We start from the raw sequence: 26,987 nt of genomic DNA on the forward strand, positions 1-26,987 counted from the left end.
AGTTAGCACAACTCCAGCGGCCGTTCCATAATTAGCTAGAATTTGTTTATTTTTCATGCCTGCTCTTTGGCGCCAAAGTACGCAGTTGCACAAGCTTGCCACTTTGGCACAAATAGTTGATTAGAGCTGCCAGATAGTTGCGAGTCATGGCAACTACCTGTGGCATGCTTAAGTGCAAATAAAAACAAGCCTTAAATAGGTAAACTGTCGGTAGGCATTGCAGCTAAAATTTATATTGTTATTTTTAATATTATTTATATATCTCTAAACAGCGTTTAAATAATTGATTATTGTATTTTCCTTCAACAGGTGGTCGCAGCTGTTGGAAGTTCACAATAGACGATGTGACCAGCCGACCGTACCTAGCAACAGCTGTGTGTGGCGTTGCCAGAAATCGTTTCAGTGAAATCGATATACACAGCTGGTTATCGAATCACAGCATAAGTAGAAAATTTTTATTGCAAAGTGACGCGTGCATTCTCCGCAAATTATTTGTGATAAAAGTGTTAAGAGTACAGTTGTATTGTTTTACTAACGAATTTCAAGATGACTGAAGAGTGGCAGAGTCAAAACTTTCGTCAGAATGTGATTTCCAAGATGTGAGTAGCGTAATTAAAGTTTTTTATAAAGTGGCTTGTTTTGATTTGTGGTGTTTGGTGTTTTTCCTCCTTGGCAGCCATGATTTGATACCCCAAGGCGGCAGTGAGCCGAACAAGAATGCCAGCGTCATGGAGAGTCACATTTTCCGCAAGTCTCGCAACAAGGATGAGTATTTGGGCCTGGTGGCCAAACTCTTCATGCACTACAAGGACATGTCTCAGCGCAAGTCAGCTCAGCAACAACAGCAGCAGCAGCAACAACAACAGCAGCAACAACAGCTGCAGCAACAGCAACCGCCGCCGCCCAATGCTGAAATGGGTCAGCAGAACATCATGCAAGATCCGTTGAACGCGCTGCAGACGTTGGCCAGCCAAGGCAATCGTAATCCGCAGCTGATGCCGATGTCTGGTGCACCGCAGGTACCTAATCAAATGGTGGCTGGCGGCCCTGTTGGCCCAGGTACCGCCTCAAATTTGCTGCAATCACTCAACCAGCAGCGTCCCGGGCAGCAGCAACAGCAGATGCAACCCATGCCCAATATACGCGGCCAGTTGCCACAGCAGATGGTGCAAGTGCAGCAAATGGGCGCGGGCAACGGACCCGGCGGACCCATGAATGCCATGGGCCCAGGACCAGGTGTTCAAGGGCAGGGACAGCAAGGCATTGTGCCCAACCAAATGGTGGGACCGGGACCCAACAGCGGACCCACTGGACCAGGCCAAATGTCGCCCATGGTGGTGAGTATAAATGATTGATTAATATTGTTTGTTGTTCAGTAATGATTATATTTGAGTATATGCATTTAGTTACTAGTAATGACTACTTTATTAGAAAGTGAATTTGTCAAGTAAACGCGTTTTGTATTACAAAAAGTTCATTAAAATTTATCCTTTTTTACTTAAACAGATTAATATCAAGAAAAAAAAACGAGATGTTTTAGACGAAAAGTAAAAAAAAAAAACTCAAGGATTATTGGTTAAAAATTAATAAAGACAACTAAGGAAAAGCATTTAAGATGCAAATAACCATTGCCATGTAATTTGTGTGATATAATAACTTAATGATTTTTATGATGTATGAAATGTAACGTAATGTAGTCAAATTGTAATGCTATATATAATTTGTATTATCGATAATCTAAATCTAATCATTACCATGTAAAGTTTATAGAACATATAATAATTCCTCTCTGTTTACTCTTTTTGCAGCTGGGCATGAATCCCATGATGCGTCTGCAGCAAGGCATGCAGGGCATGCCCTCAAACATGCAACAGCAGCAGCAGCACAACGTGGTGGGCGGTCCGGCGGGTCCACAGCAACAGGTGGGCGGTCCAGCTGGGCTGCCGCTGAACGCTGTGAATCCCATGGGCGGCATGAACGTGAACATGGCGCCGAACATGCAGCAAAAGCCCAACATGGGACCCATGGGGCAGACACCGCAAATGTTTCCCAACAATCGAGGTGGTGTTGTTGGCGGTGGACAGCAGCAACAGCAGCAGCCGTTTATGCGCTCAAGTCCCTCGCCAGCGGATCCGCAACAGTTGCAGCAACTGCAGCAATTGCAACAACAACAGCAGCAGCAACAACAACAACAGCAGCAGCAGCAACAGCAACAACAAGTGCAGCAACAACAGCAATTGGTGGGCAACCAAACGCCCACACAACAACCGCCAACTCCACAAATGCCAACACCTCAAATGATACCAAGTCCGGCGCTTGTGCCGCAGTCGAGTCCGCAAATGATGATGCCGAACTCGCAGCGCAACATTCGTCAGCAGTCACCGAGTGCATCGATCAATACCCCCGGCCAGGTGACTGGTAACAGTCCGTTCAATCCCCAAGAGGAGGCGCTATATCGCGAGAAATACAAGCAGCTGACCAAGTACATTGAGCCGCTGAAGCGTATGCTGGGCAAGATCAGCAATGATGGAGCCAGTAAGTAGATTAAATACACCTTAAGGAACACAATTAATAAGCTCTCTTCTTTCGCAGATGTCGAGAAGATGACCAAGATGAGCAAGCTGCTCGAGATCTTGTGCAATCCAACGCAACGCGTGCAATTGGACACGCTGCTCAAGTGCGAGAAGGCGCTGGAGAAGATGGATCTGTGCTCTTACTCCGGTCAGCAGTTTGGCGTAAGTTGAACAACTTTTCCCCACTTCTTTCTCTTTAATACTCAACTTCTTTTACAGAAATCTTCGAATCCGCTACTCGAAGTCATCAACACAACGCTGCAGAGTCCGCTGGCCAATCACACGCTGCATCGCACTTTTCGTCCCACACTCGAGCTGCTCTTTGGCACCGATATCTGTGCTCCGGTGCCAGCCAAGCGACCGCGTCTCGAGGACAAGAGCTCGCCCTTTGATCAGGACGTGCCGTATGTGCTGCAAGGCGAAATCGCTCGGCTCGACAGCAAGTTCAAGGTGAAGTTGGACACCACAGCGCAGAACAACAACAAAGCAATTCGATTGATCTGCTGTCTCGACGACAAGCGATTGCCCAGCGTGCCGCCCGTGAGCGTTAGCGTGCCCGAAGAGTATCCCTTCCAGTCGCCGGATTGTTCGCTCACCGAGCAGGAATACTCGGCCACGCCTTTTCTGCAAATGGTGCAACAGGCGCTGGTCGCGCGCATGTCCAAGCTGCCGAGGAACTATTCGCTGTCACATCTGCTGGACACCTGGGAGATGGCTGTGCGTCAAGCGTGCTCGCCTCAATCGAAGCCGCGACCCATTTGCGAGCTGAGCGCCTTGTTGGGTGTTTAAATCGCGAATCTCCGTATTCCACGTACTTATAGAGGAGTATGGCGAGGATCTCTCTGTCATTATAGACTACACATCTACTCTAAATTGCTTATCCCTTATATATATAATTGGAATATATTGAAATCCGCATGGAGTTTCTCAACTGAAAATACACATTATGTATGCTCAAAAACACCGACAGCGTTGGACGAATATAAGGAGATATCCAGGAATTTATTTATTACATTAATAGGACCTTCTGATGGTGTATTAATCCAACAGCTCCTGAACAACAATCAAGCAATAGTTCCAGATTAGTAGCAGAAATTCATCTAGGATCTTCTTATGGTGTATTAATTCAACAGTTCCTGAAGAACAGTAGGACAATCAAGCCGTAGTTCCAGATTATTAGCAGCCCAGAAACAATTCATCTAGAAATCGCATCAAGAACTTAATCAAATCAAAATCAATTTACCAGTTCCTGATTGTAGCAGACACTTAAAGGAATTAATATCCCCATTTCTGAAGAAATCAAAATCAATTTACCAGTTGAATTTAAAAGAATTCGAATTCCAATCAATCCAAGACCTTCCCCCAAATTTTACTGAACAAAATTCATACCAACTCGGGAGTTCCTGAATGCTGAACAAATTAATCTTTTAAACGTATAACAAAGTATAACACTGTGTGCCTATAACATTAAACCTTTTAATCCAAAAATGTTATTAGAAGTAAAGGGATTCATCCCTTTAAATAACAATCCAGGAGTTCTTTAAGGAATATTATTTTAACCCAAAAGTTTCAAACATAGTGAATTAGTTCCTGAGTGGTAGCAGTCCCAAATTTGTTTAACAATTCTGGAGTTATTAAGGAATCTCTCACACAATCCCTTGTTAAGGAATTCATCTCTTGCACAATCCCCATATTACACTTCAAGAAAAGGAATTCATCTTTTAACCATTCAGCTTTATCATTTTCGGTAAGCTCATTTTCCATATTATTTCCTTAACATCATTATTTGAACGTCTTTAACGCCCCACATCTTCGCATCGTCCCACCCAATTGATAGACTTGGTTTCAATTATTATATGGAAAATATATTTTCATATTTTTTTCTTTTTGTTGTTGTATCTTGAGAGATTTGGACTTGGTTTGTTGTCCATATTTTCCAGGCGTTTTCCACATGCGTGTTTCCATGCAATAAATACAATTTGTTGACTTAATTCAAAACAGTTGTGTTTAGGAAAGATTTACGAGCGATATCTAATATTATATTATATAGTATTGTACAATAGAAAATAGTTAAGAAAAAAACTTAAATATCACAGATGTTGTAGCTATATACTTGTATATCGGATAGATGTAGATGCGCATGTATATATATATATAGTTAGAGGTGTTATCAGAGTTCTATAGTCTAGACTAAGGTGCTGTGTTGTTGTTGTGTTGGAATGGGATGAATGAATCCCACAGCGACAGGGATATTGAATATGAGCTTGATATATGCACAAATTATATATAGATAAAGATATATAGCGATAACAATAACGACAAGATAACTAGCTGCTTAACTTAACGACTTAAGGACTACACCAGCCGAATGGGTTTTGGGATTTCTTTAGTTTTGTGTTTTGTGTGGTTTTTGTGACTGGGCTGATGATACTGTCGCAATGAGATTGGGGACTATGGCTGAGAGTAGTTTTCTCTCTCGTTGTCTCTCTCTCTCTCTCTCTCTCTGTCGCTCCCTCTGTGTGTCTTCTATCGCACAAAGCTGCCCACGAAGCTAGTCGCCTGTTGCTGCAATCGCAGCAAATCCTGCGCGCTGTAGAGCTGCAGACTTCCACTCGATGAGGACGATGATGAGGAGGAGGATTGGGAGCAGCTCTGCATGGGACTCGCTGGCGCGATGGCGCGCAGCTGCAGCGTTGGCTCGCAGAGATTGGCTGCAATGGAGGCGGAGACGGAGGCGGGCGAAGATGCTGAGCTGGCAACAGCAACGTTCCGATTGACACCATTCGCTTTGTCCTTGTTGTGACGCTTCACGTGCTTCGACAGATGATCGCTGCGCATGAATTTCTTCTGGCAGACGCCGCACTGGAACTTCTTCTCGCCTGTGTGTGTGCGCTTGTGCCGCGAGAGCTCGTCGGAGCGCGAGAATCGCTTGTCGCAGTTGTCCCACTTGCAGATGAAGGGACGCTCCCCGGTGTGGACGCGTTGATGCGCCTTGAGATGGCTGCTCTTGAAGTAGTTCTTGCCACAATCGGGGAAGCTGCACTCGTAGATCCTGCTGCGGGTTGCTGCTGCTTGGGCTGCGGTGATCCGTTTGCCAGGTGAAGCGGGACACTCGACAACGGGGGAGGAAGAGGATGCGGCGGCGGAGAGCAGAGAATTGGGTTGTGCCTGAGCGGCAACCGTGCTGAGGAGCAGCAGCTGGGCTGTAGGCGAAGCAGGTGCAATGTAGAGTTGTGTTATGGGAGTGGGAACTGGAGCTGGAGCGGGAACTGACATTGTTGGTTGTTCCGCTGGCGTCGAGTTGGCAATCTGTGGAGCGGGTGCGGGTGCGGGAGCGGGCAATGCCACCTCGGCGGCACGCTTGCGATTCATTTTGTACTTGAGGTTGCGCCAGACATTCTCCTCGGGATAATCATCGGCAATGGGTGTGTTGAAGGCGCCGCTCGTTGTGCTTGTGGATGAGATGGAACTGGAGTTGGGGTCGGAGCTGGAGCTGGAACTGTTCTGCTCGTTGGAGGAGCTGACGGTGCCAACGCTGTTGACGCGCATAATGACGCTGACACGCTGTGCCGCATCCTGTTCCTGCTCCTGTTCCTCCTTCAGCTTCTCCGGTGGCGGCGTCAATGTGGCAGCTGGCTGCTCCAGACGCGCCTTTTTGCTTGGTGGCGATGCATCTGTGGCATCGTCCTCCGTGTCCGATGGATTGGGTGTGATGATGCCGCCATTCTTGTGGCACTTTTGATTCGCCACCAGCTTTAGTTTGGCCTTGAGCAGATTCTCGTTGACCTGTTGTTTGTCCTTGGCGACCTGCAATTAACCGGAGAGGAGAAAGGGGCAGTTAATAAGAGAGTTCAATGGGTTCAATAATCCCGCCCAGTTCATCAGCCTTTTTACATTCACTTTTCCCTGTCCGAGTCTGACCTACAATAACTTATCCGAGAGAGATAAATATGCGCTAATTGTGTGTGCGGGCGTCGACGGGTTAATGTTGACTTGGTGACAAGGCCGTTCACTTTTAACCTTAACCCAACTGTGAGTTCAATGCTCGTCGAAATTTTGACTGGCATTTTACGCCAGTTTTTTGAACTTGCCAAAGCCGTTTGCGGCTATTGGCCATATACATAAATAATGAGTAAAAGTTCATTGAAATTTTTGGGAAAACATTTTACGCACCCGCCTAAAAGCAGACAACACAATTTATGCTGGCGAGCAGCGCTGCAAGCAGCGACGCTTCAGGTGGCCGTCACTCGTAAAAGCGAACGTTGAAATTTTTTTATGGGCTCGGCACGTTGCCTTCTCCCCTAGTGCGTGCGATTGTGTGTGTGTGAATTGTTTGTTTGTTTGCTGAGATAAGCAAAAACCCAAAAAATGTGACATATTTTTTTATGAGCTCGTCGGCTCGGGGCTTGGCACTGTTTGTTTTTTTGTTGTGCTTTTGCCGCTTTGCCGTTTCTAATTGGCAACTCACCTTCATACGCACACACACACACGCACACTTAGATACGCAACTAAGAATGTGTTCTCAAACAAAGTTTGCTCTCTTGACTAACTACGTCAACATGACGCGCTCTCTTTAAAAACGCGCTCTCGCTCTCTGTGCGCTAGCAACAACAAGCGGGCGGGCAAATAACTACGACACACACACTTGGCTGTGGAGTCCAATGTTCGCCCTGGTGGCGTGTGTTTGTGTGTGTGTGTTTGTATCACTCGCTGTGCATGCGGTGTTCACGTGAAAGCATGCTGACTGCGTGATCGCATTGCCTTAGACAAGTGGGAGCGAGATGGGCAACTTTTGTTTTTAGAAACGCGGCGAGTGCAAGCGAGCGGCAATACACTTAATGGCTTGCCTTGCCATGCCATGTATTTTTTTTGTTGCGTGATTTGTCAAAAGCGAAGGCGTCGCATTCACAGTCTCCTCTGTCTGGGGGCACGAAAAATGCGGGAATGCTGCTGCAGTACTGCATTTTTCGCATTTAATTTTAATTAGTTTGCACTGCATTCACACACACAATGAACTACTCATTTAGTCGTAAACACTTTGTAGGTCAATCTCTTTGAGGTTCTGAGTCACATTCGCTGCTCTTGCTCTCTGGACTTACGTTTTCCACTTGATTATCCCGCAGCGGGGGCGTTGCAGGCGGCGATGGCAGCAACAATGTATCCATATCCATTGTGTGATTAATTTTTTTTATAATATGTAGTATATACTTGATGTATATTTTGTTGCACTTTGTTGCACTGTTTTTCTTGTCTTTTGCTCGACTATACTCTTAAGTATCTCTCTTTCACTGTTTAGGGGCGCCTCTTCAGGGCCTTATCACTTGCTTTTGTGGTTAACACTTAACACTTTTTGATTTACACAAGTTTATTTTATTGTGGAGCTTTTCACTTTTTGCTTTATTTTGTGGTGCTACTTTTGGAGAGCCCGAGTAAGCGAACCGAAGCGTTCAGAATTCAACAGACGAATGAACAACATTCAGACAGCGAGCTTCCACCAGACCATCGCAGTCGCAGTCGCAGCGCCAGCAGCGCACACACATACACACGCATCCATACACACACACACTGCGCGTGAGAGAGTGTGAGAGGGGAGCGCATGCTGCCGACGTAATCACTTGTAAGTGGGCAACCCACGATACTACAACAGACTTACTGGGGGAAGGTGGAGAAAGAGAGGAGTCAAAATCGTCATCGACGGTGGCGGCGAAGCAACCAGTGCAATGGAACCGAGCCGAAGCAAATCGAAGCCAAGCCGAAGCTTCGCCGAAGTTCGACAAGAGGACACGAATCGGTTCGCTGGTGCCTGCTTCTGCCTGCATAGCCTCTTTTTTGTGTTCCCCGCGTCTCTTTTCTACCTTGTGTCAGGCATTGAAAACGTGGGCAGCAGCAGGCAGCGATACTTGATGTACATTCTTCGCCCCCGCGTTTGCCTGACATTCACTAGAAGCGTGGGGCCGTTTAGGCGGTAAAAGGTCAGGTCTGTGCCCACGCAGGGCTCAAGAAGAAGACAGCGTGAGAGAGAGGCAGAATAAAAGAGAGACACGCACACACACACACGAACACAGGCAAGCATGCAGACCACGTAACGAACGCATGGACGTCATCAGCTGTTTACCTCGCTGTGTTTGACGGCCACAGGGTGTGTGGTGTGTGCGCTTGAGGGGGAAATACAAAATTCCAATGGGGCTATCTATTCATAGCTGCTGTTCATGCACATGGAGCGTGCACAGCAAAGGCAACTGTGAGATAGACAGAGAGAGGGAGATAGAGAGAGACAAGCACCCATAGACACACCCCGAAGCCATGGCTGAGTCTTAAGTTTGAGGCCTGGCCATTGATTGAAGCTGGAGCTGAAGCTGAAGCTAATGCTGAGACTCGAAGCTGACGCATTTGTTGCTACGGAAGTTCGTGATTAAGCGCTTTTTTCGCATCGAGACAAGCAAAGTCTCAAAAAAACAGGCTCGTACTTGGAATGGCCAATGGCCAGACAGGCACATGGAAGAGCATTAAAATCGGCTAAACTGCATATATTTGCATATATTTGTATTCACATTAGATCGTCGTCTGGCAAAAGGGGCAGCTAACATTCGAAATAATGCCCAGACGCAGACAGATTTTATTAATGGGCAAAGCCCGAGTATACGTGTGTGTGTGTTTGTTTGGGGCACTGCAGCGCTCAACAGATGAGATGTGTGAGAGAGCATTGCCAGATGCAAAACAGATCGACTCTAATCGAGTTCCAATTAGAATTTCACAACAAGGGAGGATATGTCGTCTAATTAGTCCCACTTAGAATTTTATATTCGCAATTAACAGACGTTTAATGAAATGGCAGCATTTGCAATTTGTGGCTGGCAACGCTGGCCGCAAGTCCGTAACAGTTTCTGAAGCAAAAAGGGGCTCGTGCCACTCACAACACAGCAAATCGTCGTCAGAGAGCCAAAATGTGGAAGCGAGAGAGCAACGTCAAACAGCTGTGACTATTACTCTTGCGCAACAACAACAATGACAAGAGGAGTGAATGAGAGCCAACGACAACGATGAGCGAAACCGAAACTAGCACGCCATACAAAACACGCGCGACTTTTCTGCTGAGAGAGTATTTGTGTATGTGTGTGTGCTTGTGTGCGCCTCCGTCTGTGAATTATCATACTGTGTATCACGCGTTGACCTCATGATGTTCACGTGAACATTTGTTGATACTCGCCTGCTACGTTGGGGCCGTCGTAGGCGAGCGGGGAGGACGGCAAAGCGACGTCAGCAGCAGGCGGCGTGTCTCTGTTTCTCTATTTACGTGCATGACTGTGCCAAGCGGCTGTGTGTGAGAGGAGAGTGAGTGTTTGTTGCTTGCTTGCTCGCTCGCTCGTTTGCTTTGCTTGCTGACTGCGTGTTTTGTTTGTTATTGGAAACGGAATTGAAATTCGTGTATGAATTTTTGTGTGCGGAACTCAAGTGCAGTTCACACACAGAAACACGCACGCATACAATTGTAAATGTGTAATGTGGATGCGTGGGCGTGTAAGAGGGACGCTGCACATAGTGCAATAGGTGCGAAAAGTGCGAAACGCGCAATTCAAGCCTACCCCATTGCCAAAAGAGAGAGGAGGTGCGCCCCACCCATACACATTACTTCGTACTACGTAGTATGAGCACACTAAAGTACAGTATGTGCCTGCATGTATTGGTGTGTGTGTGTATTTATTTGCCTTGAGCTATGTTCATAAATACGTTTCAATTTAATCAGCATTGCGAGGGGGCATCTAAAATTAGCAAGAATTCCGGTTCCAGGCTACAGCCGCAGCAGTTCAAGTTCAGTGCGGGACTTTCTTTGTACGCTTGTCGCCTTGACATGCATTTGGCGGCCACCTACGCAGCGAGCACAGCACAGCCCACGCGCCCGAACTACCCTTGAGCCACCCTGTGGCCACCACCCAACAACAACTGCCACACATAGTCCACGTGCCCACGCACGCACCTTCCTTAGTGCACGTAGGCCTCAGTCAGCAGCAGTAGCAGCAGCGCGTAGAGTTGCCAGACTGGGAGAGAGAGAGAGCGAGTACACTCTGTAGAGTGGGAGTGTGTGCGTGGGAGAGAGCGTAGGCGACAGAGAGAGAGCGCTGCTTTGACGTAACCTGAATGAAATGTTACGTCGCCAGGCTCTGAGCCTGTGAGCCTGTTGTGCGCGTGTGACGTCACAGCCAGCCATTTCTCCTGTTGCGCGCACAAAGGTCACACAAAAAGAAGAAGCAGCAAAGATAGCGGCCAATGACGTCGAAGGGCCTTCGAGTCTGGGTTCAAGGCCTTTGCAAATGCTTTATTAATGAGCTTGCCCCTAAGCTGCGTCAAATGTGAGAGTGTATGCATATGTGTGAGTGTTTGTTGGAGTGTGGTTTTTGTCTTTTTCCATTCGATACTCAGAGGCGTTGCTCGCGTACGTCAATCACAGGTGAGCGTGACGTCAGCTGATCGCCCATCGCCCAATGTCCGGAGCATGAAGCCAACGAGTGCTCAGAGTGGTAAACAACCCATCTGCAGATATGCTCTGTGCTACGCTATGCTAGATTGCTATAATTTGACTCGGCAACCAATTTTCTATTTCATTCCCATTCCCGTTTTCAATTTTCAATTTTCATTCAAGTCATTCACATTTCGCTTTTCATTTTCACATTTTCGTATTTTTATACTCGTACATGTTTATTTTGTTGGGCTGTGCAAATTTTCAATTTTTCTTGGCATTCACTTGCGAATCCACGTGGTGGGCGGGGGGAGTGAAGAGGGGCTTGCAGAGGGTTTTTTGGGTAAAACCCCTGAACTTGTCTTTGCCTCGCTTTTGCTTCACACGCGCCAAGCAAAAGCGAAAAAATCATAAAAAAAAGCATCTGAAAATTTGCCTCCATGACGTCACAGCTCGTGCCCATCGTCGTCAAACTCGTGACAATGCAACTAACCCCCCTCCACTCTTTCCCCCTACTGCTCTCTCGATGGGCCTGTTGTTTGTTTGTTTTTTAAGGTGGCGTTACCTGAGGCCCAATAAACCAAATGAAATTTCGTTTAGCGAAATTATAAATTAAATAAGCGCTACAAATCAATTTGTCGAGCGATAGCCAAGATACAGATAGATAGATTGAGCTTTTGGTTGGCCCTGGCCCCCTCCCCTTTCCGCCCCTCTCTCGCAGATTGTCTGATACATTTATAATACTCGTGCTGAGAGTTCCCTCAGCACATGTATCTGTATCTATAAGCACTTTGTGTGCTTATGTCTTGCGAAAGATAAAGATTTACCATAAACATTCAGTATCTGTTGTAGTCGTAACCTACTTAGCGTCCAGTTCTCATTATATTAAGCATATTGCGATTATATTATCGGAAATAGAGTTTCCTTAACCTGCTGAATATTGTTTGATTGTGCTATATATATAGTTATATCTGTATCTATCACACATCTTTCGATAAGATAAATCCATTCTGACAGTTTCCTTACTCTATTATCATATTTGTTTATTGTACGTCTGTATTTTGTTTGCTTAGCTGGATCTTTAGGTTATATGAGCAGACATCACGTTTCCTGAAAGTATTTCACTTTAGTTCAGTTCGAAATTTGTTGAAAATTGGAGGAAACTACTGTACAATATTGTTGAAATAAATTACACTCTAATTACTAAAAGAAAAGTGCGAGTCACTCAATAACAAATTAGTTTATGACGGCAATCTTCCTTATCGATAATATTTCTGCAACTGTACTATCTTACAACTAACTATCTCTCTATATCATTTCAACTTCTCGATAAGATTAATGCTGATCTTAGCTTAACTTTAATCTTTGCCTTTATGTGCCTGGTGACATCTTTAAAAGGTGCGAAACAATGTTGAACTTTAGCTAGATAAGAAAGCTAGATGAACCTTAACTAATCTTAAAGCTTTTTCCCAGTCAGATTTCAGCAAATTTTTAGCTTTTTTCTGCAGTCTCTTGTATCTTAATCTAGAAGAACCGCATTGTATTCTGTAGTTCCCCTCGATAAGATATTTTATCTTTTACTTCCAGTTTCTTCTCCACACATTCGCTGCTAAATGTATTCAACTCTCGGCAGATCGTTAAACATCGTTCTGTTCTATGAGGTGACCACACCTTAAATACTAGAAAAGTTTCCATTGCGTTGTAATAGTTGTTTTCTTTTTTTTGTCGCTTACAAAACATTAATTGGGTGGCGGTTGCCCAAACTAATCCCTCTCCCTCAACTCCTCATCTCTCGTTTTAGTTCATCTCGCCTCGTCTGCGATGCGTTTGGCTTTTGTTCCGGCCTACGTGCCGCCTAACGCGTTGCTTTTTGGGAGAGAACTCTGATGAGAACTTGACTTCAGTTTCGGTTAAATCGGAATGTAAACAGACCGCATCGAGGGAGAGAACCAAGTGGTGACCTTCGTCGGAGAGTTCCCAATGGAAATTTACGATAGCCTCAAGGCCCAGTTCCCTGCTCTCGACTCGAGGTCGAAGCATTGTCATATAATCCCCAGCAGAAGCAGCATCTGAAACATCTTTTCGTTGTTGTTGTTGTTGCTGTTCTGATCGCCTTGGCAGAGCTTATTCCCCTCTACCTGAGGTGCGATGGATGTGTTCTCTTTATTTATTCTGGCCGCCTGACCTTGGCCCAGTTCCTGCCCTTGCCAAATGTTCCATCTGAACTTGAAAGTTGTCTTGTCGTCCATGGCAAGGAAGAGGAGGCAGTCTGTCTGTGACTGTCCCTGAACCGGTTCGCCATTAACACAATGCCTTAATGGGGCAATGGCAGTTGCCTATCATCGTGAGTCTTTAGCTCATCATCATCATCATCATCTTCATCAGCTTCGTTGTCGTCGTCATCATCGTGGGGAATCGTGAGTAGTAGCAATTGTTGTTGATGTGCCGCAAATAACAATAAAATATATGGCACAAACAAAAATAAATCCAGAGAGGGAGAGAGAGAGGTGTCAGCGGGCGGATGGGGGATTAGCCAGATACGATGGGGATAGATCAATAGACGGATAGCGAACGGTTCTCTATGACGAGGTCGTCGTCGTTGTCGTTGTCGTTGTCGTCGTGTTGTCGTTTTGGCACGTGAACTCAACGTGAACAGCAAACAGAGAGCACTGAGAGCAATAGAGAAAGAGTGTGAGAGGGAGAGCGACACAGAGAGAGGGAGACAGAGAGTGAACATAAATACACAGAGAGATACATATATTCAAAGCGATTCGTATTCAACTTAAATTGAACTCAAAACAAAACGGAAATTATTATTAGATTATTTATTCTGAATTAACAATTTAACAATTTTTGTTTATGTGATATATAATAAAATACAATTGTTTAAAAAAGAAGAAATTCTTAAAGTAAATTAGATTTTTAGTATAAAATAATAGAAATATTTGAGATGCTTTGGAAAGAAATTGAAATTCTTAAATTCATAATTCAAAAAGTAAGAAAAGATTGTATTTTTAAATTCTTAAGTAGTATATGTATCAATATTTAAAGAACAAGAAATAATGAAATGCATTTTAAAGAACTAATTAAATTAAGTGAAATTTCAATATTTGAAGAATGAAATTTAAACAAATATGATTTTGTTGGGGAATGCATTAAATTTTCATAATGTAAGAATTTGATATAATATTATATATTGTAAGACCATTTCATCTTTCTTTCATCTTTTCATAATGTAAGAATGTAATCGAATATATTTTAAGACCATTTCATATTCCTCTTCATTTAAATGCCAACTTTTTCTCTGAGTGTAGATTAAGCGCGTACAGCGTGAGCGAAGACGCCAAGTTATTGCGTTATTCACAAATTTGCATGACGTGCGCCATGCTTAACAGCTGCTGTCCGTGTGGTCCGCCCGCCCGCCGGATAGTCCATCCGTCTGTCTGTCCGTCCGTCCGTCTGTTCGTCTGTTTATTACGGTCCATCCCGTTGTCTGTCTGTGGGGCCGACAAAGGCCAAACGACTTGAGAGTGTAACCCTATGGGCGATAACGAGGAACTCAGCCTCAGACTCGGATTCAGCCAGCTGGCTGGCGCATGGTCAGATTGGTCAGCTTTCTGATTACGATTGAAATTGAGGTTTGAGGCGTGGCCCCTTGGCTAGCTTCGGTTATCGCGGCCGGAACGTGAACGTCGCTCGCTTATCGCTTATCTCGCCCCCTTTCCCACACTCTCGATTACTCGAAGTCGCGTCGATTGCGATTCCGATTGCGGTTGCGATTGCGATTGCGTTTGCCATTTGATATGACTGTACGCCAGCTCTCAATGGATTGATCAATGGTCAATGGCACCTTCAATTTTCGTTCGTAGAGCGGGGAATTTGTTTATTTGCAGTTTGCAGTTTCACTTGTGGGCGTGAACTCTGCGTGACATTCGCTTTTTGTCCCTGAGCTACTTGTGAATGAGTCGCTCTATCTGTGATTGCCGAGCAGGTGCTTGATTGCTTGATTGATTGCTGATTGCTGATTGACTTACTATGGAAATTAATACAATGTTTGCTTTTTAAGATTAGTCCGCGATTTGCCTTCCGTTTATTTCCTTTAATGATTGATAAACTCTGAGTGTGCAGAGTCCATTTCATAAATTAAACCAAGACCTTACTCTATTTACTTAATTGAAGAAATTCAATTGACTTATTAGTGTATATTTGTCTCTGCTTCACTGATTTATAATCTAAAAAGCTGCTAGACGATGTTTTTCGCATTTACATAACACAGCTAACAAAGCTGTTTACTTTTGTTTTGTGTCCCGAGTTTTCTTCAAGCTCTGATCATTCTCTAGTTAGCTGATGTCTGTTTTTTCTTTATCACTGTAAATTATCATTATCATTTATATAAATAGAAATCTATTTTTAAACATTTAGGGCTTAGACTGTTTAATATGTTTGCTAAATTGTCTGTGGTTTTTTTTTTCAATTTCCCCTCTTCGCTTCCTATCGAACAAGTTCATAGACTTTGAACGTAATTTTTGTTAATCTTCAATCGAATTTCATAAGGTTATGATTTATTAGTTTAAATAGCCAAGAATTTAATTTTAGATTCGTGTGTCAAATGAAACTATTTTAATGCAAATGGCATTTCTTTTATTCAAAGCTTTTCTGAATCGAAGTGTGTCATTAATTATGCAAGTTATTCTTTGTATTATTTTAAATTTAAATTTGTTTACCTATTTTTAAAGTTGTTCCCCCTTTTTCAAGAAAAAACCCAATCAAACTATTGGAATGCAATGAAAGTCAGTGAATATTCAAGGCATTACGATAAACAAAGTTGAAACTTTTCGCATTATTTGAAGATACTTGTTGATTTATTAAAGAAAAACTATTAGTAGGAAAGAAAAAAAACAACAACTTTTGTGCTCAGTGCGCACTCGACTCGCTTGAGATGAGTTGAGATGATTAATCTTGAGGAATATGTATTATTTAGTTGTGAAATAAATCAGCATGAGTCATGCGACTAACAAAATAAATAAAAAAAAAACAAGTCACAAGCAACTGCTGCTGGCATCATTTGGTTTTAGAAGGTTTCTTATATAAGGCGTGAACAATTTTCAACACGGATGTGTAGAATTTAGCAAATTGCCGCGTGGGCAAGTCTATCAATCAGCTGTCAGTCAAAAATTGAAAATCAGTCAGTCAATCAGCAATGAATCAGAGTCAGTCTGACAGTTTTTTAAACATACAGTCCAAAACTTAACATATGAGTAACTCAATCTGTCATCAATCATAGGCAGTTTGTCAATTATTCAGTCAATCAGTTGGTCTAATGGTAAAGATTGACTTTGATTGACTCAGTAATAGCTGGAGTTCAATCAGATAGTCAGTATGCCAGAGAAATCTGTTGTTCATCAATAAGTCATGTATTTGGGCCGTCAGTCAACAATGCTGTAGTTAATCACACTTTTAGTATGTCAATCATGCAGTAAATTTATGTATAAAGCAGTCTTAGCAGTTTGTAAGTCAATCAAATCAATCAGTTTGCCAGTCAGCAGTTCAGTCAGGCAGTCTGTGGGTCAGCTAGACATTAAATCAATCAACCCAGCAGTTGCAAGTCATTTATATAGTTAAAAAAAATTACAAAATTTAATATAGATTAACTATTTTTAGTTGTGCATCAGAATGAAGTTAAGTGACTCAGTCAATAATTAGTCAATGAAATTAGACAGCTTGCCAGGTAGTAAACGAATCAAAACACGCAATTGTAAGTCAATCATACATATAGTCATAAATCCAAACTCAGTAAGTTAATCTTCAATTGTGCATCAGAATGAGTTTGATTGACTCAGTTAGTAACTCATACAATTGGGAAGTTTGTCAGTGAGGTCAATCAAGCAACAGTTGTAAGTCAATCATAAGCAGTCACATATCAGTGATTGACTCAGTCAACAAATCAGCTTATTAGTCAGTCTTTTAACGCTGTCAGGTAGTAAGGCAATCAAGCATACAAGTTGTAAGTCAATCATAATCAATCAAAATTTAGTAATCATCAGTTGTGCATCAGACTTACTTTGATTGACTCAAACTAATTCATGTAATTCATGTCAGTCAATCACTTACGTTAAAGGTCAATCAGTCAGTAAGTGAATCAATCGACTGATCAGTCATCAGTAGTTATCTAGACTGTTATTGGTTAGTTTATCGCACTGCTGACTGGCTGGCTTATCTTGGGTTTATTTGGATAGCAGCTACCACATGACGTATACGCCATGTTGTGTGCGCTGTGAGCGAGATGTGAACGCGATTGACAGTTTCGGGGCGTTGCTTGATATTGGCCTCGTTTGGGGTTTTGGGTCGATAACTGTCCCTCGCAAGTGTTGATTTATTATTTTCGTTGTCGTTGTAGTTGTCGTTGTCGCTATTGTTGTTGCTGTCTGTGTTCTAATTGTTGTTGTTGTAGTTGCTGTTTATGGCGCCCTTAGGAGGCTCGTTGCTCGACACAAACATAACAATGGAAACAACCCAAGTGCGCATTCCCAACTCACCTAGTCAATTGTTATTGTTATTGCTATTGTTGTTGCTATTGTTGTTGCTATTTCTGTGTGTTTGTTGTTGTTGTTGTTGACATTGTTTGCGCCCAAGTGGGCGAGCTTAGTCGATATATTTCAGTTGTGTCTGTGACGAATGTTACCGCATGTGACGATCGTTGCGAATGTATTCACGAGTTTGAGTATGAGTATGAGTGTGAGTGCATGGGTGCGTGTGAATATGAGTGCGAGTGTCGAGTGTTATCGCCGTCAACGGCTTGAAGTGATTACTCGTCGTATCCACGCACTCATCGAGTGTCCAGCACATTCCCTTCTTTTGATATTGATACTGTTGCTGCTGCTGATTTGAGATGGCAGCGTGACTTTTAATTCAATTAATTACACTTTAATTAGTTGTCGCAATTACTGTTTAATTGGGGCAAGCAAGTCCTTGATTTGCAATTGATTTAGTTGTACATTAAATTGTAATCTTTATTAATGGTTTCTCTGTTTGAAGTGCAAATAACTTTAAATCAATTTACCAATTTTTATAGTCTAGAACTTCACTAAACAACATTGATAATTGATATAAATTATACATTAAAATGTTTTTATTAACAGTTGAGAAAGAAAGTTCTTAAAGTTTAATTGAGTTCTTGAGTTGGAATTCAATTAGTTCCACTTCAAATTATAGTTATATTAATATTTGAACGAGGGAAAGAAGCAAACTTGATTTATAATTCAATTAGTTTTTTGTTTATATTTTCTAGTAACACTGTGTAAAGTGAAAAGAACTTTAAATATTTTACGCATTTTTAAAGACTTCAACTTGCACAGCGAATTTTAATATTATATTTACTTAATAATTATTTATAGTCATTGATTGATATGCAATCTTTTAAAATTCTACATTAATTTCTGGTTAGATTTATAATTCAATTAGTCGATCTTTAATCTGAAACTGCTTTGATTGGTAGAATTAGAATGAAATTAATCGTACGTTAATTTGTAATTTATAATTATAGTTTCTCTATTCAAACTGGAAAGAACTTGTTTATCAATTAAACATGTTTAGTAACTTTAACTTCTAATTCAATTAGCTTCGATCTATATCAAGAATTGGCAACGAAACTATTATGAAGGTTTCTCTCAGCTTAACTATAATAAGTGATAAATAAGTTGAACGTGTCAACATTTAGTTTATATTTCAAAAGCAGCGCTTTTAAATTTTAATTATAATTAATTCGTTGCTTGGCAATGTTGCATGTTCAATCGTAATATTTCTTCTTTAAGAGACAAAGTGCGTCAGCACTTTTTGTTTTATTAAGCTTAATAGCTTAAATAATATTTCTTTTAATTTACACAAAGATAATGAATAGTGCTTTAACTAAAGTATTAAATTTTATATATTAATGATATAAAGTCAACTTTTTTCAGTTAATTTAAATGATCAAAATGATTAGTGCTTCAACTCTAGTACATAGTAAATGAAATATTTGTGATTTAAAGTAAACTGCTATTCATTTCAGTTAATTCAGAAAATAACAAAGCAACACAAACAGCATATTAAATTTAATATTAAGCTAAAGCATGAGAACAGCTTTGGTTGTTTTTTAAGCTATGATATAACGATGTATAACTATTCCTCGTAGTAGATAAATTTCCCAGTAAGAACTTTAACTGGTTTCCCCAGGAAATCTCCGATTCCCCTTTCAATTGTCGTTAGATTGAGTTGAGGTTTCTCCCATCGCTAAACTTGCAGCGTGGAATTCCAAAATTGGGAGTCAACATTGACTAAATGACCATTGTCAAAGTCATGGAATCAATTGAGCAACGTTGACCAAAAAATATATATTGGCATTTATTTATAGACAGCGGAGACAGAAGCAACAACAAAAGCAACAACAACAATTACATGAACAATTGAAGCAAGTACAAAGTCGCTGACTTAGATTAAATTCAATTGAAAGCGCCGATCGACTTATCTGCCGACAGCAGTTGCTCCGACTCCTCGCTCCCCTCTGAGAAACAGAGAGAGAGAGAGAGAATTGTGCATGGACGTGTGGCGTGCACAGATCATCTCCGATGCGATCTTCGAGGGGAGGCGGAAGAAAAGAAGCTGGCAGCAACAATTTAGCACATTTTCATATTGTTATACCCGCTACCCAAGAGGGTAGAAGGGTATTATAGCTTTGTGCCTCCAGGAAATGTGTGTAATAGACAAAAGCAGGTATGCCTAAGTCAATAAAGTATATATATTCTTGATCAGCGTCAACAGCCGAAATGATATAGCTATGTCCGTCTGACAATAAGAGATAGAGCTATAATTCCTTTTCGACAGCAAGATAAAGATTGTTTCAAATTGTTGACACGCCTACTTCGACAAAAATCGAATAACAAGCGCCATTTTTAAGCTACAGTCGCGATTTTTGATAAAATAAGACTTTATGATTCCTGAAAATTTGATTGTGATCAGATAAAAATTGTAGAAGTTTTTTTTCGCTAACAATTTGGTATATTTTGGACAGTGTGGTATATTTTGAGGGTAGTACTATATACCAAATATAGCCTTTGATACATTTCAGTATTTTTTTCTTGGAGTATAAAAGAAACAATATACCAAATACATCCATTGGTATATTTTCAGTATTTTTGTGGTATACCGAACAGTTTTACGTTTATTCAAAATGTGTAGCGGGTATTTCATAGTCGAGTACACTCCACTGTAGCTTATTACTTGTGTTCAATACCCGGCTGTAGTTGCTAGCAGAGTTGAACAGACTTTTAAGCTTCTTAAACGAACTTAACATTCATTGCTAGCATTTTCACAATTACAGGGTATTGGCTAGTCGTTGCTACTCGGGTTAATTTCTTTGTTTGGGGCGCAGCACGAGCAGAAATCGAGTCGCCTATTTATTTATTTTTAGCAGCTCGCGACGCGTTTCCATAAACAAATAATTAAAAATTGAAGATACCAGATTTTTATTATATTTATTTATTTATTACGTTGTTGTTGCTGTTGTTGTTGTTGTGGTTGATGCATTTGTTGTTGTTTTTTACGAGCAAAGCGTGCAGAAGGCAGAGTCCAGAGTGGAAAAAACTAAACGAAAATAAAGCAAGCAGAAAATTAACATTGATTCGCACATTTTGGCATCGTGATTGTGAACTTCTGTGTGGGGTGGCGGCATTTTTTCTGCTCATAAATCCGATCGGATGATCCGCAAACATAGAGTTGCCTCCCTTTCCCCCTTCTTTCATTCTCCCCCTTTAACTGAGTTCAGCTTAAACATTCAACACGCATACGAGGCGTTGGCACTTGGCAAGGACAACGACGACGAGGAAGCAGCAATGAGAGACAGCAAATAAACAACAAGTCGAGCAACTAAAAGGTCAACGCGCAAATTCACGATACGTTGAACCAGCCGCAGACCCTGAAGCCCCCAGACAAATGCCCTCTACAATAAACGCCGCTCTCTTTTACTCCGTCTCTGTCTCTTTCGCTCTGTATCGCTGTCTCCCTCGCGATGAGTGTAAAATGTAAAGCAGGCCGGTCGTCACAGTATCAGCTGAACAGCAATAACTCGACAACAACTCAGTTAATCGACAACCTTAAAACTCTCTTGGCTGAGCTGGCAAAAAGTGAAAAAGTTGAATTGAACTTTGAAATGATGTCATGCTCTGGCATGGGCAACGCACAAAATCGGAAATAGATCGTAAGCGAGTGCGCGCAATCGATCAGCGATCGACGATCAACGATCAATGGAGAGAGAGGGGAAAAACGAATTATTCCAGTTAGTTGGCCAGCAGGTGAAGGTGATCGCTGAATAATGATCACTGTGCGATCAGTTGCAGTTGCGATACTTTAGAGCAGCACAAAAAGGAAAGGAAAGTGATCCCCACCATGATTTGCGCATTTTTACTTAGATCGATCAGCACTTTCGATTACTCAAGTGGGCCAGGGGGAAAAGTCCAAACACGCGTGTGGCGAGTGCTTCAAATTAGGACATCAGAAGGTCAAGATAGATATAGCAAATTATCAACAAAAGAAACGAAAGGATAACAATTACTTTAGTTAGCAGACTTTAGATTAGAAAGAGTTCTGTTCCGCTTCCCAATGACTTCTCAAGGGGAGCGAGCAAAGCGAGGCACAACATGTGTAGCATGAATGATGCGAGCTGCGAACTGCGAGCAACAACTGAAGGTTATCAACGATCGCGGGAGCGAAGACAAGTGCTGAGGCAAGTACTTGAGCCCAACCAGCCAGCATAATAAACAACTTCAAACATGAATGCGAAATATTCTGGAACATTTCTGCTGCTCAAGATTGATAACTCACTTTCAATTTGATTTATGTGGAGCACTTTTCATAAATTTGAATATTTGATTAGAGTAGGTGAATTTAGATGATAATCAAAGAGTCATGAAAGTTTTCTACTTCAGCATATTTTAATATAGCTTGTAAAAATAATGTATTTATGCTTACAAAATATTGAGGGAGGGGTAAAAAGCAAAAAGAAAGTTCTCTTGTAGTTCGGAGTGTGTTTGAGATAAACACAATATTAAAGTATATAAGAAAGTTAATAATCCTTTTAGCGAAAACTTAACATAATTCAGAATATGTTTGAAATTCAAATCCCAAAGATCGTGCGCAAAAATGCTGAAAATCGTTTTAATACAGTTTAGCAGGCGAATGATTATAATTGTAATTAATTATATATTAAATAATTAATTATAAATTAAAAATATATTATTAACAAGTAAGAAAACCAAGTGCGCTCGAGAGTGCGATATTAATTTGAAAATATACCGAATTAATATACGGCAATAATACTGAAAAATATACCAAAGGCTATATTTAGTATTTCTATATAGTACTACTTTCAAAATATACCATAGAGTGTAAAATATACCAGATTGTCAGCCAAAGCAACTAAAATCTATAGTAATTAGGCGTTTTTGCCCATACAAAAGTATTTCTTAAATAAGTTAAGATAAGTTTTCAGCTGAAAATTACTTATGATGATTTTATTGTCTTGTGGTTCCCTTTCCAATAAGCATAACTTCAAAATAATCTTAGCGCAGCTCTAAATTAAAGTTAGTCGTAAAATAGTTTGCTAATTTCTTTTTGCACAAAGCATAAATGCAAATTGATTCATTTATTTAATTAATTCAATCTAGTATTGCACGCAATTCATTTAATTAGCTACAATTTATTCTACAATAAAGTTCTCGTGATTTCTCCTTACGAAATTTCCATTAAATATAGCTTTTAATCCTCCACTAATCATTGTCCCTTTGCTGCAATTAGCCAGATTTGTGTTGTGGCTTGTTTAATGCTTGTGCAAGCATTCAATGCTGACCTTGATTAAACACAATACCCTAAAAAGAGAAAAATATAAAAAAACAAGAGCCAAGCTAGCAGAGTTGGCCAAAAAAACCAGTTAACATATTGTTGTTGCTGCTGCTGTGGCTTCTTCTGGTGTTCGAGCTCTTCTCGTGTTGTGTTGCGAATACGTTTTAAATGTTTAAAACGCCATAAATTGGCCCGAGTGTTGAGTATTTCATCAGCTTATTTGATTGTGCTAAAAATAGCGGCGTTTACTTTTAAACGTTGCCAGCTAGATAAGCGAAAGGGCCTCAAAGTTGCCATTGTTATTGGCTGTGGGGTCGTATGCGTGATATGCTCACAGAGAGAGAGGAACACACTGATTGATCATACGCAGCGTGCGCCAAAAAACGAACCTACCGCAATGGCAGCTGCCCCACACTTAATTAGCGACTGTCGAAGGCGAAGAGAGTGCAAAGTGGGGCATAGAAAGAGTGAGAGAGGAGAGAGAGAGAGCGAGATCTATTGCATTGATTTTTTGCTTAGTTGTTGTTGGTTTAAAAATAGCGCAGAAAGGCAATGAGAGATGATCGCAGGGCGCTTGGCCAACTGGACTTTGAGCCAAAGCAAAAGCAAAGCGAACATTTTGTGGGCGTTGCATTCGCCGTCATGTAACGGCACAAAGAGAGCGAGAAGGAGGGGGCAGAGAGTGAGACAGAGACAACAAAGTGGGTAAAAATAAAATGCATAATTTCTGTTGATTGCCGATCGCAGTTGCTGGCTTTGGGAAACTGTCTTTTTGGCCAGGCTTTTTTTGCATTACGCTTGGCTCGATTTGTTTGTTTGTCTGCTGCTGCGGCTGCTTATGCGACGAATCTGGCAAATTTCATCAGCACTTTTAATTTATGCAGCCGCCTGATGACAACAACGTTAATGATCATCATCAAGCGCAGCTTCTCATGAAGACGATGATGATGATGATGATCTGTTTACTAACGGGGCGTGTGTGCTGCCTGTTGTTATGACTGGGATTGGGATGAAGTTTAAGATCGAGATCGAAATCGAGATTGAGAATGAGATTGAGAGAGTGTGACTAGAGTCTGTCTGTCTGGCAAACAAGGTTAACGGCAGCAGGCAGCAGGCAAAGCGAGGGCTGCCAGAGCGGTTCGGTTCAATGCACTCGGCCAATGCTGCGACAGCGCAAATAAAACACAAAATAATAAAAACGCACACACAATTGACTGACAGGAGCAACTCTCGCCACAGCAGCAGCGACACAAGGTAACTGCACCCTTGGGTCAATGATATTCCCAAAGATACAACATTAAATTTTGTTGTGTTGCTGTTTTTTTTTTTCGTTTTTTTCGTTTTTTCGTTGGCCTCGCTGACCGCGCTGAGGAAGTTGCTTGACCTGGAAGTTGCCTGCGGGTGTAATGCACTATGATTACGCTACAGATACAGATACAGTGACAGATACATATGCAGATGCAGATACATTTACAAAAGCAGCTACAGATACAGGTATTTATAGGTTTTTGGGCGAATGTCGTTTATAAGCAAAGTTGAACAATGGAATAAGGGAATCTTCAAAAATCTTCACAACGCCTACAACTGAAAAGTTGGTGGCAACTCTGGCGAGAGGAATAACCGAAGCGAAGGCCAACGCTGTGAATCTTTCATTAGCCAAATGACCACAGCTAAAAGTGTCGAGGGGGGAAAGTCTCTCGACTTATGCTAACCGTTGGCTAATCAGCTGCGCAATATGTTAGCACGGATTATTGTGCACATTTTCTCTTTTATATTTATTGCCCATGCATAACTTCCAATTCAACCTCTTCCTACCAAACTAAATGGCCTTTTTTCCCCCGTCGAGTTGTCCTGGCGAGAGGAAGCATTTCATTTCCGGTGCTGTCAGCATTTTTCAAATCTATGAGCGTCCAATGCAAAGCGCAAAAATTTCCATTAAAATGCAATAGGTGCAAATTAGAAGACAAAAAAAGCCACCCAAAATAAAAAAGACCCAAATGCGAATAAAATGTGTAGTCGAAATGCGCCAAGCACAACGGCAGATGCTCTAGCTCGGGTCAAAGTCAAATATATATTTTTAGCAAATATAAATTTGCTATTGGTTTGGATTAGAACACTATAAATAATGTCTTAATTAATTGCTAATTGTAAATTGAAAAAATTAGTCAATTAAAATAAGCGCCTGAAAGTATGCATCATTTTATGAAGTAACTGCTAAAGAAAAATTAACACTCAATTAAAATTGACGCCCAAAAGTATGCTTCATTTTTTGTAACTTGCACTTTGCTTTCATGCCATGAAATGCATATCAACATAGTTGTTTATTATTTAATTAATTAAAACCCATTTTTAATTTGTGTTTCTTTTTTTTACAGATTCGCAGAGGTCGTTAACATGGCGAGATCTTCCGATAAAATAATGCTATAAGTAAGCAAATTAATCTATATATTTAAATGACGCGCCCCAAAGTATGCCGCATATTATTAATTCAATATGCCGGTTGACAAGTCGAAAATTCTTACTCATGAAATCCAAACATTTTCATTTTTCTATAGATTAACGTGGCAAAATCTACAACAAGAGGGAATCAATATAGCAACAACATCGATATTAAGTAAGTAAATTAATTAATTGTTCGGAAAATGTAGCCCCTAAAAGTATGCCGGGATTTCATAAATATCCAACGTGTTGTCAACTACCAATTCAGCGTTGCCAACCATTATGCTATTGACAATCGATACGTACGATGTGTGCCAATCGATAGCTCTCGGCCGTGGTATTTTGCACATCTTGTATTGACAATCGATACATGTAATATTGGCCATTATTTTGCACATTTCGTAAAACATTTATTTGTATATTAACAATATAAATTTTATTAATGCTACTTTCTATTATTTTTAAATATTTATGTTTTCTATTACGCAGTAAAAATGGACGATGTTCAAAATATGGCGCCAATGTAAACTATAAGCTCCTCAGCTGGTATATTTTTCATCGTATTGCAGCATGCGGTCACACGGAATTTGCGAACAGCTGCGTGCAAATTACTTTTTTTTTTGTGTAGTGTCACACTTGCAGGTGTCAATTAGAAAATTGAATTAAAAATGAAATTAACAATAAACAATGTGGTTGCAAGTGTTGAAAATGGCAACGTACAAGTTGCAAGTCCTTGACGAACGTCTAGAGTGAAGGCAAGTGAAAATATGGTGTAAGTGCGTGAGAAACATGCGTCGGGTTTCGGCTTTTTGTTTTGATTCTTATCATGCTGCGAAACAGACGGCAAAGCGCGCGTCGCAATGAAAAATAAAGTAAAAACAAAATGGAAAAGCTGTGAGAGTGCGCGCGCAATCGGGAATCGGGTGTAAAGCAATTCTCTGCCGCTGCCTCAGTAGCGACGCCACCGGTTTTATGCTGCCGACACGACGTGGAGCTTTCGGCAGTTGGCTCCAACGAAGCAGCGCAGCAGCAGCAACGACGACGACAGCGGCAGCAGAATTCAGTTGTGAGCAAGACTTTGCACTGTTCGGACGTCGCTCGCCCACGCTACGCAAAAGAAAGCAACAACGTCACGTCTCACGTCACGACTCGTCTCGTTTTCGACACGTTAAAAGCACGCTACGCCGACGCCGTCATCATCATCGTCGTCACCTTCAGCAGCGACGCTTTTAAGAGCAACACGCGACATCAGCAAAAGCGACAATAAAAACAACAACAATAAGTAGTAACAATTGCTAATCAGCATGGAATAAGATCTCAATTGATGTGCGGTATTCCAATCAGAGCGATGCCAATCTGATTCCGTTTCCGATTACGTTACGTGAGTTTTGAGTGTGTGTGTGTAGTTTGCTCGCGATCGTCGCGCGCCTCGTTAAAAATTAATTAAAAATTGAATGTACGCTAAAAGGTCACACAGAATAATTGTAATCAGAGAATAATTATTAAATATTGATATTTAATAACTGCATGCGTTGCATTCCAATTCGAATTGGAAATCTGGAAATCTCTCGTGTATCGCGTATCGTGTGTGTGGATTGTGTGGAAGTGTGGATAGTGAGTAGTGGATGGTGATTTTTGTGGATTATATG

The 26,987-nt window shown here is 41.4% G+C and overlaps 2 protein-coding genes across 3 annotated transcripts; one reads left to right on the forward strand and one right to left on the reverse strand.

Moving 5' to 3' along the window:
• Positions 1 to 330: 330 nt before the first annotated feature.
• On the forward strand, positions 331 to 26,938 carry LOC117566113 (mediator of RNA polymerase II transcription subunit 15). The gene is made up of 8 exons (XM_034245583.2): positions 331 to 599; positions 677 to 1,337; positions 1,809 to 2,535; positions 2,593 to 2,735; positions 2,793 to 4,320; positions 25,275 to 25,326; positions 25,455 to 25,513; positions 25,828 to 26,938. The coding sequence occupies exons 1-5, from the start codon at positions 547 to 549 to the stop codon at positions 3,360 to 3,362; spliced, it is 2,154 nt and encodes a 717-aa protein (XP_034101474.1). The 5' UTR covers positions 331 to 546; the 3' UTR covers positions 3,363 to 4,320; positions 25,275 to 25,326; positions 25,455 to 25,513; positions 25,828 to 26,938.
• LOC117566114 (Krueppel-like factor 10) lies at positions 4,433 to 8,040 on the reverse strand. 2 transcript variants are annotated; one of them, XM_052001931.1, is made up of 2 exons: positions 7,673 to 8,040; positions 4,433 to 6,359 (listed from the first exon to the last, which is right to left on the reverse strand). In XM_052001931.1, the coding sequence occupies exons 1-2, from the start codon at positions 7,742 to 7,744 to the stop codon at positions 5,100 to 5,102; spliced, it is 1,332 nt and encodes a 443-aa protein (XP_051857891.1). In that variant the 5' UTR covers positions 7,745 to 8,040; the 3' UTR covers positions 4,433 to 5,099. The 2 variants fall into 2 exon arrangements, with proteins under 2 accessions (XP_051857891.1, XP_034101476.1); XM_034245585.2 differs by having other exon boundaries at positions 4,433 to 6,380.
• Positions 26,939 to 26,987: the final 49 nt, after the last annotated feature.

The sequence above is a fragment of the Drosophila albomicans genome, chromosome 2L (assembly GCF_009650485.2).
Source record: "Drosophila albomicans strain 15112-1751.03 chromosome 2L, ASM965048v2, whole genome shotgun sequence".
In the NCBI taxonomy this organism is placed as follows: Eukaryota; Metazoa; Arthropoda; class Insecta; order Diptera; family Drosophilidae; genus Drosophila; species Drosophila albomicans.